The 18533-nt window shown below is 44.2% G+C and overlaps 1 protein-coding gene and 1 non-coding gene across 2 annotated transcripts in view; one reads left to right on the forward strand and one right to left on the reverse strand.

Annotated features, from left to right (window-relative positions):
- The window catches only part of LOC138276470 (neurofilament medium polypeptide-like), a 120050-nt gene extending 102121 nt beyond the window's left edge, over window positions 1–17929 (forward strand). Inside the window, exon 2 of the mRNA XM_069219196.1 lies at window positions 17151–17929. Coding sequence (XP_069075297.1) covers window positions 17151–17929 — 779 coding nt within the window. The remainder of the gene's footprint in view (window positions 1–17150) is intronic.
- TRNAV-CAC (transfer RNA valine (anticodon CAC)) lies at window positions 7549–7621 on the reverse strand. The gene has a single exon. It is a non-coding gene; the product is annotated as a tRNA-Val (tRNA).
- Window positions 17930–18533: the final 604 nt, after the last annotated feature.

Consider the following 18533-nt stretch of genomic DNA (forward strand, 5'->3'; position numbering starts at 1 on the left):
GGCAGTGCGACTTTGTTTATTCCCTCTCAACAGCAAAACAATAGAGGGATTAGGTGTGCCTGGATGGGCCATCAAATAGCAGGGTTGGGGGAGCGGAGCTAGGTACAGTACCTCTTGCAACTAAATAGGCTGTGCCCTGCCTTCACACCGAGGACTTGTCATAACTGAATTGTTCATGTAGCCAGCTTGAAGGAGGGAAGCTTAACCCCTTTGCTGCCAGGCCTTTTCCCCCTCAGGTGCCAGGCCTTTTTTGGCTATTTGGAGCAGTTCGCGCTTAGGCCCTCATAACTTTTTGTCCACATAAGCTATCCACCCCAAATGTGCGTCCTTTTTTAACAACATTCTAGGGATTCCAGAGGTACCCAGAGAAAAAAGGGCTGCAGAATAAGGCTTGTGGTTTTTCCCTGAAAATGGCATCAACAAAGGGTTTGCGGTGCTAAAATCACCAGCTTCCTAGCCTCAGAAACAGGCAGACTTGAATTAGAAAACCCTATTTTTCAACACAATTGTGGCATTTTACTGGGACATACCCCATTTTTACTATTTTTTTTGCTTTCAGCCTCCTTCCAGTTAGTGACAGAAATGGGTGTGAAATGAATGCTGGATCCCAGAAGGCTAAACATTTAGACAGTAGACAAAATTCTGAATTTAGCAAGGGGTAATTTGTGTAGATCCTACAAGGTTTTCTTATACAAAATAATAGCTGAAATAAAAAAAGATTGAAATTGAGGTAAAAAAAACTGCAATTTTTCTCAATGTTTTACTCTGTAACTTTTTCCTGCGATGTCAGATTTTTGAAAGAAATATATTGTTACGTCTGCTGGACTTTTCTGGTTGCGGGAATATATAGGGCTTGTAGGTACATCAAGAACCCTAGGTACCCCGAGCCAATAAATGAGCTGCACTTTGCAATGGGTTTTCATTCTATACCTGGTACATAGCAATTCATTTGCTGAAATATAAAGAGTGAATAATAGGTATCAAGAAAACCTTTGTATTTCCAAAGTGGGCACAAGATAAGGTGTTGAGAAGCAGTGGCTATTTGCACATATCTGAATTCCGGGGAGCCCATACTAGCATGTGAATTACAGGGCATTTCTCAAACAGAAGTCTTTTTTACACACTGTCTTACATTTGGAAGGAAAAAATGTAGAGAAAGACAAAGGGCAATAACACTTGTTTTGCTATTCTGTGTTCCCCCAAGTCTCCCGATAAAAATGGTACCTCACTTGCGTGCGTAGGCCTAATGCTCCCGACAGGAAACGCAACGTGGAAACATCACATTTTTACATTGAAATCTGACGTGTTTTTTGCAAGGTGACTTGTGGGGCTCTCAACAGGTTCTCTCACCCTGAACCCTTTGCAAACCTCAAAATTTGGCCAAAAAAAAACTTTTTCCTCACATTTCGGTGACAGAAAGTTCTGGAATCTGAGAGGAGCTACAAATTTCCTTCCACCCAGCGTTTCCCCAAGTCTCCCGATAAAAATGGTACCTCACTTGTGTGGGTAGGCCTAGAGCCCGTGAAAGGAAATGCCCTAAAACACAACGTGGACACATCACATTTTCCCAAACAAAACAGACCTGTTTTTTGCAAAGTGCCTAGCTGTGGATTTTGGCTTCTAGCTCAGCCGGCACCTAGGGAAAGCTACCAAACCTGTGCATTTTTTAAAACTAGACACCTAGGGAAATCCAAGATGGGGTGACTTGTGGGGCTCTCACCAGGTTCTGTTATCGGGGATCCTTTGCAAACCTCAAAATTTGGCTAAAAAACACTTTTGTTTCTCACATTTAGGTGACAGTAAGTTCTGGAATCTTAGAGGAGCCACACATTTCCTTCCACCCAGCCTTCCCCCAAGATTCCTGATAAAAATGGTACCCCACTTGTGTGGATAGGCCTAGCGCCCGCAAAAGGAAATGCCCCAAAACACTATGTGAACACATCAAAATGATCAAATACTAAACTACCTGTTTTTTCGGGGGGGGGGGCAACCTGCGTTTTTGGTCCTGGGATCAGCAGCCATATAGAGAAACCTACCAAACCCAAACATTTCTGAAAACTAGACACCGAGGGAACCCAGGGAGGTGTGACTTGCATGGATCCCCCAATGTTTTCTTACCCAGAACCCTCAGCAAATCTCAAATTTAGCTAAAGAAATCACATTTTACCCACATTTCTGTGTGGGATCACCAAACCGGGACAAATTTCCTACCACCCATTGTTCCCCTCAGTCTCCCAGTAAAAATGATACCTCACTTGTGTAGGTGGGCCACGTGCCTGTGACAGGCCAAAAACATGTCGAAATTGAGGGGGAACCAAAGCGAGTCCAAAAGGGCAGTTTGAAAAAAAACATTTTTTAGGCTGACAAGTGGTATCAGTATTGATCAAACAATGCTGGATGGTAGGAATTTTGTGGATTCCTGCAGATTCCGGAAGGTTCCATCACACAAATGTGGAAAAAATGTGTGATTTCCAGCAAAGTTGGAGGTTTACAGGGCATTGTGGGTAAGAAAATGGTGCAGGTGTATGTGAAGCACACCCCCCTGAACTCACCCAGATGTTTAGTTTTCAGATATGTCTACGTCTTGTGGATTTTTCTACATGGCAGCGTCCCAACGTCCAAAAAGTGCAACCCTCACCATCTCAAGTGGAACGATTTTGAGAGTTAGCCAAGCTCTCATGGCCCAAATGTAAAACCAAAACCCCAAATAATCAAATGTCCTCCTGCTTTCCAAGGGATAAGATGTTTTAGTGTGCGGGGGAGAGCTGAAAGACTGTTACCCCCTTTAGTTCGGGTGGGGGCATAACCATGCCCATACTGGTTGGTAGCCACCACCACACTATTTTTTTTTTTAATTCCCTGTCATCTAGTAGACTTTCTGCCCCCCTGGCTAATTGCCCCATCTGCCCACTGGTGGGCAGAAGAACTTTGGCCCATTTATTTCGGGTGGGGGTATGTCCATACCTCCACCCTCTTCTTTTGAAAAAAACAAATCATCCCTGGTCTCTGGTGGGCTTTCTGCCCCCTTCCAAAAATAGTCCGAGCTGTCCCCAAGGGGGGCAGATATGGCCAACAGTAATGTGCCCCCATGGGGAGCGACCCTTACCCAAGGGGCTGCCCCCCTAAAGAAAACACACACATACACACACACCAGTCCCTGGTGCCTAAGTGGTTTCTGCCCCCGAGGGCAGATCCGCCTAATAGAAATATGCCGATCTGCCCCCAAGGGGAGCAGAAATGGCCTAAAATAAATCCCCCCCCCCCCCCAGGGGAGCGACCCTTGCCTAAGGGGTCGCTCCCTTGCGTGAAATTGGCACACAAAAAGAAATCCCCTGTGCCTAGTTGTTTCTGCCCCCCTTGGGGGCAGATCGGCCTAATAAAAATAGACTGATCTGCCCCCAAGAGGGGCAGAAATGGCCTAAAATAAATTTACCACCCAGGGGAACGTCCCTTGCCTAAGGGCTCGCTCCCTTTGTGTGAAACTCCCTCATGTCTAGTGGTTTCTGCCCACTTTGGGGGCAGATTGGCCAGAATAAAAAATAAGCCGATCTGCCCCCAAGGGGGGCAGAAATGGCCTAAATACAATTTGCACCCCAGGGGAGCGACCCTTGCCTAAGGGGTCGCTACCCATACATAAAAACATAGAGTAAACACAAAATACATATATCCCTGGTTTCTAGGGGTTTCTGCCCCCCCGGGGAAGATCCGCCTAATTATAATAGGCCGATCTGCCCCCAGGGGGAAGAAAAGGCCTAAAAATATTTTGCCCCCCTGGGGAGCGCCCCTAGCCCAAGGGGACACTCCCCTTTTGTATAAATATAAATAAAATACAAATTCCCTGGTGTTTAGTGGTTTCTGCTCCCCCTTGGGGGCAGATTGTCCTAATAAAAATAGGCCAACATGCCCCCATGGGGGGCAGAAATGGCCTAAATACAATTCACCCCCCAGGGGAGCGACCCTTGCCTAAGGGGTCGCTCCCCATACATAAAAACATAGAGTAAACAAAAAATATATATATCCCTGGTGTCTAGGGGTTTCTGCAGAACGGCCTAATTATAATAGACCGATCTGCCCCCGGGGGGGCAAAAAATGCCTAAAAATATTTTACCCCTCTGGGGAGCAGCTCTTGCCCAAGGGTCCACTCCCCTTATGCATAAGTATTCAAAAAAACTATTCCCTGGTGTCTAGTGGGCATTTCTGATGCCGGTCGCATCGCGATCGGGCAGCAGAAATGCTTGCAGAGACATGAAAGGAAAGGCCTTTCTTTTCCTTTCATGCCTCTGCCTGCCCCTTCCTTCCGAGCAGAAGAGAAATGCTGAGCATTTCTCTTCCGCATTGCGCTGGAAGCATGCTTCCAGCACAATGGGAGGTGACCTCTGATGAGGTCAGCACGCGATCATGTGCTGATGTCATCAGACGTCACTGGGAGGGGATCAAGGAGGGTCGGGTGGAAGAGGAAGCAATTCCCCTTTCATCCCTCACGGGGTGTGGGTGGGCCAGGTGCAGGATGAGCTGGTCTCCTCCTCGGCACACGAGCGACTTGGCCCATGGCGAGACCAGCTCGTTCAAGGCACCCAAAGGGTTAAAGAACTTCAAAGGATTTTCTCTGAAACTTCTTCCACTTCAAAGCAAGTAACAGATATATACATATTGGACCCTCAGACTCAACTCTTCAGTACATATCTCGTCCTGTGGAAGTCTCAGAAGAAGGACTGCTGTTTTGTTTTGCTGCAAGAAGGACTGACACTCTGCTGCCCTGCTGTGTTGCCATGATGCCCTTCTGTCTGAGTAAGAAGGGCTGGAGATGCACCTTGGACCGAGGACCACCAGAGTGACTCCAAGGGCTAGTTGACTGGCCTCCTGATCAGAGCCTCGAGGCCATTAAAGGCTCCCCAACATCCTGCCTCAGTCCCTGAACCCAGCTGAATCAAATTCCTGACCCCCAAGTGGTGCCACCCCAGTCCTGAGTTGTGGAAGGTGGACCTGAAGGTGCACTGCCCATCTGTGGTCTCAGCAGAACCAACGCAGTGCATTACATCACCTTGCCAAAGTCTGCATTGGAACCACTGTACAATGCATTCCAGATGCAGGACTTTGCATCTCAGCCTTGCAGACCATCGGAACTGCTGCTGCACGTTGCAGCTCCGCGCAATAACCTTGCATCGTCCACTGTAGCTTACGGGATTCCCTTCTGTGTGACACATCTTAATGCAAGGATTTCACATCGCCCACCGCAGCCCCGGGAACCATTCCTGCGTGGCTTATCTCCTTGCACGGACCTTGCATCAACACAGTTAGTACTTTGTGCTTTTTTGCACTTTTTCACTTAAATCTTAAAAATTGCATATTAACGGTTCTGTTGATCAGATTTTTGTCATTTTGGTCTTAAACTTTTTATTACATTTTTATTTGATTTTTCGTCTGTTATGTCTTCACTTTATTACTGTTTGTAGTGCTGCATAAATACTATACACATTGCCATTAAGTTAACCCTGATTGTTATTGTGGCAAGCTACCAGGGAGATAAGCACGGGTGAATTTGGGGTTTGCTTGTGTTTCACTCTGATATAGATTGTGGTTGCTTGTGGAGTCCCCCGGGGTTCGATACTGCCTCCTATCATCTCCAGCCTTTTCATGGAGCTCCTTGGTGCTCTACCCACAGATAGCCGCATCAACTCTCACCAATATGCTGATGGTGCTTGACCTATATGAGGTGTGAAAAATGCACCCAGAGCAGAAATAATGGCCTAAATCTGGGGAGGCGCCTTTCTTCCCCTTACAGGAAGATCAGGTAAGGTGGACCCAGGGACTTCATTAACTTGTAAAGGGCCTGTCCCTTCACAAGCAAATATGAGATGTAAGGTGATACCTGGGGAAAGCAAACATTTGTTCCCCCAGCCAGTCAGGCTCCAAATCCAATGGAAGGGAAACTAACTGTAAACCACTCTTGAAGGTCCTGCTTTTTTCCTTTTTGAGGAAAAATAAGTGCCAGGCCATAAACATGAGTGCCGGTGTGCCATACCTGCAACCACTGACTCAAATAAAGCACTGCAGACACATACTCACTCACACACACACACCTTCTTACACAGACACTCACTCATAAACATGCACGCATCAAACATTTAAAAAAAGTTTTTCAGTTATATCAGCTACCAGCCAAGATCCCATTGAAGCTGCGGGTACTCCATTTTCTGTTTCAAATATAGTGAATAAAAAGTTTATCATTCACTATGTGGGCAGTAAATAATTGGTAGAAAACAAGGAGGCTGGTGCCCTGACACCCGTGTAGGTGAGCTACGTCTGCGTTCTTGGCATTGATTTTGCCACCTCTGAGGCCAGGAATAGCAAAGATAGTGACAGGTGTTGCCAGACGTACATCAAGGGTCATAGCTGTGATCCCTAGAGGCTCCAAATGACATCAATAATAGCTGATAATGCCTGGGTTCAGCCACCCCCAAAAGCAGCCCATTGGTTATTCCCTTACCAGGAGTCTTCCTGTGCCCTCTATGGCCAGCCCAAGCTTGCGTTTCTTACTCTGCATGTAGAAAAGTGCCACAGACCGGAATTACTAATGTCCTAGAAATACCGACGTTAGGCGTGCTGTCTCACTATTCTCAGCATCACTATGAGAGGTCTTTACCATGGGCATAGCTGCCAATGTTGCATCACTACTAGAACCCATGTGTCTGAGCCCCTCTTCACCCCAACTATTGTTGTCTTTTACTAGTTAACAATGCAAACAAGGGCCCATTTTCTTCCTTTCGTCGGGCCCCGTGGTACCCTTGCCACGCCACAGTGCTTTGCACATGCAGAAGTTTAGTGCCAGCATCACATTGTTGTGGGCACTTTACACGAATTGGTGACATGACATGTAAGTCTGGGCAAGATGTTAATTACGATGGAGTAATTGGCGTAATTTTGGAAGTTTTGCATAACAACATTGCACAAAAATTACAAGATTACGCCATTAATCCACATTGTGTAATTTCTCGCATAAATTTTAACGCAAATTGTTCCGTTTTGGTAATTTTTTAACAAGAACGGCATTTCAGGTACATTATTTTCCCGAGTAGACTATTTAGGGAATTTTTAAGTGAAAAACTATACATCTGAACACAGAGGTGTTTATAGCGCGAGCAGGGGTTCCTTTAGTATGGATGGTGAACAAATTATGCATAATTGTGAGTATTTTCCCAGTAATTTTGCTACTCAAAATTATACAAATTACGCCTACCCATAGTTTTGATGCCAGGTCAGTCCATCATTTGTTCCGTATGTCTGTCAGGTTGGAGACTTAAGCTGTGTATAAACCAAGTACCACTGAATTTGTTTAAAAGCTCTACTGAATGCAGTTAAAATCCAGCCCGGCTGGGACAGAATGTTTAGCCCTTTCTTATGACCCGCAGGTTCATTGGTCACCTTTGTCTCTAATGGCACTTCACTTCCGACAGTAAAATGAAGTCAGCTTCCAGTTGCCTGTGAGAAATATTTTCTTTTACAACTATATTATGTTATTCATCTTTGAATTCTGTCAAGTTGTAAAAGTGTTTCCGCCCGGTTGTGAACCAGGGACCTTTCGCGTGTGAGGCGAACGTGATAACCACTACACTACGGAAACCCACATGAGGACACCCTTTTGGTGAACTCTCAGGACCACAGTCCACCAGTCGGTGTAGAGTATTCTACATATTTTGTCTGTCATCCTCACTTTGAAGGTTTCCAATGTCATGAACGTTTTAGAGTTATTTTCATAACATGTTATTAAGAGGAAAAACGTAATTTTTTTAAACACGAGTTTGTACCTTATATTTTTCAGGCAGTCGGACTTGATGACGCAGAAAAAGAGGGTCCTACATATATTCACGCGTGTTGCATATTCAAATTATCTAACCTAGTGTGATGTTAGTAAATGAAATAATGTACGAGGGAAAATGTGCCCTCGGAGTAGTTTGTCATCATTGTAATTGAGCTTTATTAATCATGAAGTATTGAAAACGTAGTAATCCGTTATAATTGCGACTGTATGCCATGATTTTCGTGTTTAAAACTGTTTTGCTTAGCCTAAATTTAGTAGAGGCTTTGGCCTAGTTGCCTAGTCTCAAATTCTAACTGCGTGGCTTTCGTTGAACTAATGAAACATATATTCTTGCTTGAAGTTGTATTTTTCCAGTGGAGACGAGTAATGCACTTATCTTCAAGGTTCTGTACCAGGCCGGTTTCATCCCCTTTGATACAAGGTCAGTCTCAGCATGAGCGGACAATGGAGGTACAGATAGTTAAATAATTGGCAAACCATGTAACAATTTGTGTTCCAAGGCTCCAAGGACAGTCTATGCATAAATGAGAGCTAGTAAAAAGACATTTTTGATTGGTCAATTTGAAGCCAACCTATGAACCCTCCAATGGAGGAACCTGCAGAATTTGGAATGTTTCTTACTTAAACCTACTGAACAAAGAGAAATCAGCCATTTTCCTCGATGCCAGCTTAAAGCCTGATGCCAGACTCCATTTTGGTCGACACCCTGATGCCCTCTTCTCTATCTGAGAGAAAGAGACTTTGAGAATTCTCACCCTAGAGACTTTAACTTTGATTCGCCCCGTCTTGTCCTTGCAATAACTTTGCCCCATTCTCCTTGCCGCTGCAAGGAAACTTGCCCTTAACTTTGCCCCTTTTAACTTGCCCATGCTGATCGAACCGATACCTGAAGGACGAAGACATTCTTGAATGCTGTTTGTATTTGGTAAATATGAAAGGATAAATGTATTATGCATTGTGTTTTTCCTTTTAGGTACCAACTGCTATTTTAATAGAGCCCAAGTTAGGAGTTTTTTCCAAATTTGTGTTGCCTAAATTCGTTTTGCATGAAGTCCCACATGCCAATGCTAATTAGAGGTTAGTTGAGGGTTTCATTCGATGCACCATGTCAAATTGAGATCTTGTTATGCTGACCAAATGTATGAAATCAGTCAAATACAATTAGTCTTATTAGTGATTTGCATTGCTATAACTGAATGTATTATTGTTCAGATTTTGCGTAGATTGCGTTTCTTCCATCGTAATGGACAGCTAGTAATGTTCATATACATGTATCATTTGGTTTTGAGACAAATATATATCGTGTTGGCTTTGTTAATATAGAGAAATAAATTCACTAACTTTTAATAAACTGGTGTGGTTATTCATGACTGAAAGGTCATGTTGCGCCCAAATACCAACTGTTATTGAATTCTGATGTACTATACTGATCGAATATTGAGTATTGATTGCTGATTACAGTAGTTATTGATTATTGATTTGTGCGACTCGACTATTCTCGAATGAGGAGAGCCCGACTCGGTTAAAAGATTCACCGACCTCCAACGTGTCCAGATGCAGGTAATTTATAAGGGCTGGACGCGTTATCAGTAGATGGTAGCAGAGATTGATGGTTTAGCCCTTTGGGACCCCATTCGAACAATAGACAGATTCAAGTTAGAATTTTCTTTGATAAAACAAGTTGGAGAGATGATGATGCCCTAAGTCCCCAATGACTTTCCCGGGATCTCGGAGCTTGCGAATGGAGGATACGGAGGTGTGAGAATGGTTTTGGCGTTTCTAGTGACGGTATGAGTGAAGTTAGGGTTTTGCGCTTGCACAGCTTATTGCCGCAGATTAATTGAGAAGTTTGTGAGGATTAAGTTTAGGGGAGTGTGACTCCAAAGTGTGAGAGTAGGGAAGTCGTCGAACTTCATGTGCGTGTAGCGCTTTGTGCAAAAAAATTGTCCACGTGGTTGTTGATGTTGAGACGGGCCCTGCGAGGTCAAGAGACTCCGGAGTATGTTGAAAAGTGTATGAGACACTTGTTTGATGTTGTGATCTGATCGGTTTAATAGGTTGATCGGGCGTGGTCAACGAGTCGGTATGAATATTGAGGAATGAGAGAAAATTTCGACTTTGAGATTTGACGAATTCTAAAGTGCACTAGAATAGTTCATTGATCAGTCGAGAGTAAAGTTTGCGGGTCAAATTTTGCTTGCGAAAGTGGGAAACCGAGAAAGATGGAATAACTGCCGGGGCTAGTGAAAAATCCCTAAGGTTTCTGAAGCGATTGTATTACCCTTCCTGTAGTAAACCGACAGATCTGTTTTCTTCTTTTTGGTTAGTGCTCGCGATATTGCAAAAGTTAGTTTATGAGTGAAGTTGAATGAAAGGAGGACAAGCCGTAGGACTTTGTCAGCCGCAGTGTGTGAGTGTGACGTCACTAGGAGCCGCGCTGGGATAGGTTGGTCAGTGAGAAGGGTCGCGCACGGATTGGACGCAGTCCAAGAAGGCGCAACTGGTAGGGGAAAGGCAAGCGAAGAGTATTCCGGGAATTTAAGTCACCTATTGATTACACATTTTAAGAAAATAAGAGACGGAAAGATGAAATTTTTCAAGGCATTTAAGAGTGCCATGAGGGGAGATGCTTACATTAAGGCAAATGTAGGAGAAGAAACACCACCTGAGGGTTCACCAGCCTACATTGTCATTGAAGAAAAGGGAGTAGCACCATGTCTTTGGTTAAAACAATGGTGCAAATTAACAGAGAAGCATGGGAGTGTAGCGTTCCCGATACATGGGACATTTAACCTAAGGATTTTGGAAAATCTGAGATTTGCGCTATACGATATGAAAGTACCTCCAAGACCAGCGCAGTTTGAGGCACTAGCAATCTGGGAGCTGATGGCTAGAAACCAACAACAAAAGAAGTTCAAGACCAGAATAAGAAAAGTAGAAAAGACACTAGCGGATGCTAGGTGGGATAACACACAAAAGGTTTGGAGATCAGATGTATTGCAGGGGATTAAATTATTTCCGGCAATTGCTGAAGAAGAGGAGACAGAAGGAAGGAAAGCTACCCATAAGACAAACAGGGGTCAGTCCAGAGATAGAGAGAATAATAAGAACTCGAAAAGGGGAGAAGAGTCAGACAATGAGGATTTCATTATACAATTACTGAATGATCGCACGCCACCATACGTGGAAAGCGAAAAAGGCTCGAGCATTAGTACTGCCCCTCCAGAACCAGTGCAGGGTAATGTAACACCAAATTTGAGAATATCTCAGAGGCCAGGTACTTCCGATATGCCTTTCTCACCACATATACCACAGATTCAGAGAATGTACCCTGATGTGCCTACATTGAAGCCTGCTGAAAATTATCAGCCACAGGTTCAAGGGCACTGTTGCGATGAGCACAACATGACCTCTGATTCAATGGCGCAGGGAGGACAGAGTTATCAGAGACCGATGTTGATTCAAGGAGAATCAACGCAGTTCTTGATGCCCCAAAAGCAGGCACAAGAAGGACCGAAGTATACTGGAGCAACAGAGAACCAGTTAGGTATACCAGCAATGATGAACCATAATGTAGGGATTAACATGCCACAGAGTTCAGGGAATGGGCAGAATCCAGACGCGATATCTCTGCCTATTACTGTAGGTCCACCAGTACCACTGTACATACAGGCAAATTCAAGCACATGCGACCAAGGGTTAATGGTACAGAGTGGGACAGGGAGAAGATGCATAGAAAACACTCTAGAAACAACTCCGATAGCGGCACTGCCAAATGGATCTGGGTCCTTGTCGGAATTTAGTCCAATTCCAATTTGTGCTCCGTCAACCGTGGTAAGGTCACAGCCACCACTATTAGTACCGTTAACATCCCAAACTGAAACATTACAGAAACCATCAGTAGCGGTTGATGTAACTGCTACGTTGATGGGACTGAACGCGCAACAGCTGACACAATGGTTCAACAGTCTGAATTCCCCACAGAGTACCTCCAGTGGGAAGGGAGAAGAATACCTGAATAAAATAAGATTGAGTATGGAGGCAGATGAATTGATAGAGGGAACAATGGGACTGAACAGATTAGAGTCATACACGGAAGAAGAGTTGAGATATCTATGCCCTAGAATTACAAAAGAAGTAAGCACCATACATAAGAAGTTACAAGAAATTGCAGACAGGAATGAGATCGACATAAGTAAGACTAAACACCTGAGCAGAAGTTACAGGTTAAATTTTGTGGCGAAGGACTTCGAACACATGAGATCCGCAGGGATGAAGACACATCTTAAAGAGATACTGCAGGGTGCACAAATATGGAGATGTTTAGACAAGTGGGAAAGCAGGTGGGTCAAGAAAAAGGATAAAAAGAAAGAAGGTACCTCAGAACGGAATGAGAAAGCGCAACAGAACGATGATCTGATAACTATGCTACCAATGAGAGAGACAGCAGGGGGAAAACTTGTACATGTACCGTGGCATAGATGCGATATTCAGTCTTTCACAGATGACTTTCCCAAATTGAGGGAGAAGCCAATAGAATGGTATCAGCAGACAGATAGATTTGTGAAACTCGCGAAGTGTCTCTGGGAAGACCTGAATACACTATTTGAGATTGTGGTTCCGGCAGATTTGTGGGAAGACTGTAAGAGAGCTGTAGGTTGGCCGACGAGTGAACCAGAGAGGGATAGGGACACAGGTGCACCATCACCCACGGTAATGAGTTTATACCATAAGGTGTTCGAGCACTTGAAAACAAAGGTTGCGTCGAAAAATGTGGATTGGCAGAGGATTGATAGAACGGCTCAAGAAGTGAAAGAATCTATACATGCGTACTATGAAAGGTTGTTGAAAGCGTTCAAGAATTACAGTGGCACGGAAACGATTGAGCCAAAGGACATGCTCCATTTTGTGTTCAGATTTGTGGAAGGATTGAGACCCGAAATCAGCCAGATGATTAAGTCACATTTGATTTGTTGGCAGTCAAAGTCGATCGATGAAGTGTTGAACTATGCAAAATACTGCAGTGATGAGATTGAGACAAAGCAGAAAAGATTGAAAGAAAAGGTGATGGTGATGCAGCTTAGAGCAGCTCAGACGGGTTTGCAAGGTTTGCAAGGTTTGCAAGGTTTGCAAGGGTTTCAACAACAGATGCCACAGCAGCAGCAGCAGGGAAATGCTATGTTTCAGCCGCAGATGAGAGGCAGAGGCCGAGGAGGTTTTGTGAATAATGGTCCTGATTTAAATACTGTCATGATTCCAAATGGTATACAGGCAATGAAGAAGGTGATGCCATGTCACACGTGCGGCATCGTCGGGCATTGGAAACGGGAGTGCCCAATGATGGTGCAGGAAGGTGTAGGTCAGCAAAACAATGATGTCAATGCATTTCAGACCATGAGAGGACCGAAAATGAGAGGTCCGAACCCAAATTTTCAAAACAATATGAATCAGATGCAGGGTTTACAACCCATGCAACCGCAACAGATGCAAATGCCCCGTGTACAAATGACACAGTTGCAACCAATGCAACAGCAGTTTCCTATGGTACCTAATCAGCAAATGCAAATACCCTTAGCACCAATGAATCAGCAGCAAGTAATGCTTCCTCAACAGGTCACGGGTCAAGGAATGAGTCAAAGTGACACAGTACACCAATTCCCATTACACAGTGAGAATGGAATAAACGATATATGGGAGAGTGAAAGTTCAGATGAGGAGGGAAATTGTGTGCTTGCAGCATCTTTGGAAGTTGATCAAAAGGGTCCGTATGTGGAGGGAAGAGTTATGGGTCATCGTGTTTCATTCTTGGTTGACACAGGAGCTACACGTTCCACTGTCAGGAGCATTGAAGTACCAAATTTGCCACTTTCAGGGAGAACAGTTCAAGTGGTGGGAGTAGCAAATAGGTACCTGACAAACCCGATTACAGATCCAGTCCAAGTCCAAATTGGCAATTATCAAGGGACACACAAATTTGTGATTTGTGATTCAAGTCCAATATCACTGTTAGGGAGAGACCTATTATGCAAATTGGGGTGTTCAATCATGTGTTCAAATACCGGAATTAAAATTCAGACAAGCAGTGATGGGGAAGAAGAGGACAGTGTAGGAGGGGACGAAGTGGAAACTGTCGATGAAGAGTATCCCCTGATTACTCTTTTTCCAATGATCACTGAAGCAGATATTCCTGCTGAGTTACGGGAAACAGTCGGGAAAGAAGTGTGGGACATGACAGGGAAAGAGGTGGGATTGGTGAAAGGGGTGGAACCTGTGAAAGTGACTGTAAAACCCAATGTAACCTTTCCCCAGACCCCACAATACCATATGGCACAAGACACCCTTATGAAAGTCGCACAACTCATTGATGAGTTCGTGAAACAGGGAGTACTGAAAGAAGTGTTGAGCAGTCCATGTAACTCACCAATCATGGGACTGATAAAGCCAAGTGGAAAGGTCCGAATTGTTCAGGATTTAAGAAAAATAAATGACATAATAATAAAATGTTGCCCCGTAGTACCGAATCCAGCTGTGATAATGTTTCAGGTTCCTTGTGATGCTGAGTGGTTCTCAGTCGTCGACTTGTCACAAGCATTCTTTTCTGTGCCTCATCATGAGGACAGCCAATTTCTATTTTGTTTCAAATTCCTGGACAGAGTCTATAGTTGGTGTTGAATTCCTCAAGGATTTTCGGAGTCACCATCAATATTCAATCAGATCCTAAAGAAAGATTTGGAAGCGTTAGAGTTGCCATTTGAGTCAACCCTAGTGCAGTACATTGACGATTTACTGATTGCATCCAAGACAGAAAGTGACTGTACAGCTGACACTATTGCTCTATTGAACCACTTGGGAAGGAATGGACACAAAGTGTCCCCTTCAAAGTTACAGTTCTGCCAGAAGAAGGTGAAATATTTGGGTCACCAAATAGAAAAAGGCTCACGAAGAATTATGAAGGAAAGAATAACAAGTGTACTTCAAATGAGTCCACCAAAGACGAGAAGGGAGGTGAGAAAATTCTTGGGAATGGTGAGCTACTGTCGCCAGTGGATTCCCAATTTCTCAACTCTAGCGAAACCTTTACTGAAACTGACCCAGAAAGAGGCGCTGGATGAAATTGAGCTGAAAGGGGATGAGATGGATGCTTTTATTGAATTGAAGGAATGCATGTGCAGGGCTCCAGCTTTAGGTATGCCTGATTACACAAAGCCTTTCACATTGTTTTGTCATGAACGCGATGCATGTTCCTTGTCTGTCTTGACCCAAGCCCATGGTGGCGTAAACAGACCAGTAGCATATTTTTCAGCTACTTTGGATCCGGTCGCAGCAGCACTACCTGGGTGCTTGCGCGCCGTAGCCGCAGTTGGTATCAGCCTCACTCAGAGTGAAGGAATAGTGATGGGACACCCTTTAACAGTCATGGTCCCTCACTCAGTTGAAATACTTTTGACACGTTCCCGAACACAGCACATGACTGGTGCTAGACTCACAAGGTACGAGACAATAATTCTGGGATCACCTAATGTGCAGCTAAAGAGGTGCACTACGTTGAATCCAGCAACATTGTTTCCCAGAGAAAATGCCGAAATTGAGAACACTGAAGACATCGAGCACGACTGTCTTCAGGTGACTGAATTTTGCACCAAACCAAGGCCTGATATCAAAGACACTCCATTGGAAGAAAATGATCAAGTTATCTTTGTTGATGGTTCATGTTTAAGAGATGCACTGGGAATACTGAAAGCAGGATATGCTGTATGTACTGTAACAGGTGTTCTAGAAGCGTCATGGCTTCAGGGAGTTTACTCTGCACAAGTGGCAGAATTGGTAGCTCTTACTAGAGCTTGCCAACTCTCTGCCTTAATGAAAGTCACCATTTACACTGACAGTCAGTACGGATTTGGAATAGTGCATGATTTTGGGCAATTGCGGTCACAAAGAGGCTTCCTCACTTCTTCAGGATCACCAGTGAAAAATGGTGAAAGAATAAAAGAATTGTTACATGCTATTCAATCACCAAGAGAAGTAGCTGTGGTAAAATGTAGTGCACACTCGAAGGGAAAAGACTATGTTTCCCTGGGAAATGGATATGCGGATCAAGTCGCAAGGTTTTGCGCATTGAACTGTATATTGCTCAGGGATGAGTGGAGCTTGATAAGTGAGCCAGAACTTGAGCCAAGTGAAGTTTTTGCCTTAAAAGTCATAGATACAATGGATGAATTGAAAGCCTTACAGAATGGTGTCAGTGAGGATGAAAAACTCTCATGGACCAAATCACAATGTGTGAAAAGACTAGATGACTTGTGGGTTTCAAATGAAGGAAAATTTGTTCTTCCAAACAGTCTTTTGACTCAGATAGCCAGATTTTACCATGGACAAGCTCATCTTGGGAGGGATGCCATGATTAGACTGTTCAAAACTGATTGGTTTAACCCCAAATTTCGCCAAGTTGCTGAAGCAGTTTGCCATCGTTGCGTCATTTGCCAACAGATGAACGCAGGGAAGGGAACAGTAGTAAATTTGAGCCACATTGGAAGGGCAGGGGGTCCCTTCAGCAGGATGCAAATGGACTTCATTGAGATGCCTGTGCATGGAGGCTTGAAGTATGTGTTGGTGGTTGTGTGCATTTTTAGTCACTGGATTGAAGCATACCCTACACGCAGAAATGACAGTCTCACAGTTGCAAAACTACTCTTGAGGGAGCTAATATCACGTTTCGGATTCCCGATCTCTTTAGAATCAGATAGGGGAAGTCACTTCAATAATGAAGTAATAAAATTACTTTGTGCAGCGCTGAACATTGAGCAAAAGTTACATTGTAGCTACCGTCCTGAAGCCTCAGGTCTAGTGGAACAGATGAATGGCACACTGAAATCAAGAATGGCGAAAATATGTGCATCAACAAACTTAAAATGGCCTGACGCATTGCCTTTGGTGTTAATGTCGATGAGAAACACCCCTGACAGAAAGACTGGATTGTCCCCGCACGAGATTCTCATGGGCAGAGCCATGAGACTCCCTGCAGTTCCTGCGAATGCTCTTTTGAATATTACAGATGATATGGTGTTAGACTACTGTAAGGGTCTAGCTGACGTGGTTCGCTCTTTCTCTCACCAGGTGGAGGCAACCACCTTGCCACCGATCCAAGGTCCGGGACACGCCCTGAAAGCAGGTGACTGGGTCGTGATAAAGAAGCACGTGAGGAAGTCGTGTCTGGAACCCCGTTGGAAAGGACCTTTTCAAGTGATTCTGACAACTACCACCGCAGTGAAGTGTGCGGGAGTTCCCAACTGGATTCACGCCAGTCACACAAAGAGGGTGTCGTGCCCTACAGAAGAGGAAGTTGAAGCATTGAAATTACCAGTGTCTGGTGACAAAGCAACAAGTGCTGAAACAAAGCAAAAGGGAACAAGAAGCGAGCAAATAGAAATAGAGGAAGGAGAAATATTTTCTGAAGACGAAGCAGCCGATTCACTTGGGGAAGACCAAGGAGGAGCTTCGGAGAGTGACGAAGGACCTGAAGGTGACAAAGAGCCTGAAAAAGCTGAAGGCAACAAAGAGCCTGAAGCAGGTAATGGTAACGAAGAGCTCGAGACAAGTGAAGAAGCAGGAGAGCCTGATCAGAGGAGGGCTTTCCCAGAAGCAGACGATACAGGAAAGGAAAAGGAGAACCTGATTGACCTCCCAGAGGGAGAAGATAAGACAGGTCAGAACGAAGCTGTTCAAACTCCTTCGGAAGAACTCGCAGGTCCATCAAGCGGACCCAGTGCGAAAAGAAGACAGAGCATATCACCAGTAAAATTGAGGATCAGAGAAGCACTGACCGACAGTGAAGGACCAAAGGTGAAAGAGAAAAGGAAGGAAGTGTCTATCGAAGTACCAACACCAAGCGAGGAGGGAGGTTCGACCAAAGAAGAAAGTACCAGTGAAAGAGAGTCGAAAAGAGATGCAAAATTGAAGCGAAGGAGAATACCAAGCAAAAGGTCTTCTGGTCCGGAGTGGGCGTATTTGGCCACTAACGATTGGTCAGACGAGTTCGTATCCCTCAGTCTCGAAAATGAAGAAACAGAACTTCAGTTTGGAAACAAAAACTTCATGGACTCTGTCGATTGAGGCAACTGATAACCTGATTATTGACTTTTAAACCCGGCTAAGACATTATTAACTTGATTGACTTTGCAACAGATCTTGAGACAACGCTGCTAACCGATAAGAGACTAAACTGCTAAAGAAAACTGCGTGAACATTGAACTCGTTCAGCTTTGTAAAAATCTGCAAATACGCTTTGATAGAGTGTCCTCAACTTTCTGATTCTATACCGATCATGACTAGCTGCAATATACAGGGCCATAGAATGAGGTGTTGTAAATACATGTGTATAGGTCTATTAATTGCATGTGTACTAATAATTGTAGTGGTAATTCTGGGAATGCATGGTAACAGTGAGAATGAGACTAATGCTACGCCTACTTCTAAACCTATTATTGTCACTGAACTGACAGCTTTAAAGAGACTCGAACAAGACGAGAGACACTTGCATGATAAGAAAGAACTTTCATCTAACGTTTTCTATCGCTTGCTGAGTGAGTATGTTGAGACCATGGATGCGAAAGATTGTTATGTGTGTACACAGATACCTACCTCGGTAGTGGAAGGGGTAACGTATCACAGCATGCCGCTTACATATGGAATAACATGTAGTATTATAGCGTCTAGA

This window comes from Pleurodeles waltl, unplaced genomic scaffold (genome assembly GCF_031143425.1).
Source record: "Pleurodeles waltl isolate 20211129_DDA unplaced genomic scaffold, aPleWal1.hap1.20221129 scaffold_39, whole genome shotgun sequence".
Lineage (NCBI taxonomy): Eukaryota > Metazoa > Chordata > Amphibia > Caudata > Salamandridae > Pleurodeles > Pleurodeles waltl.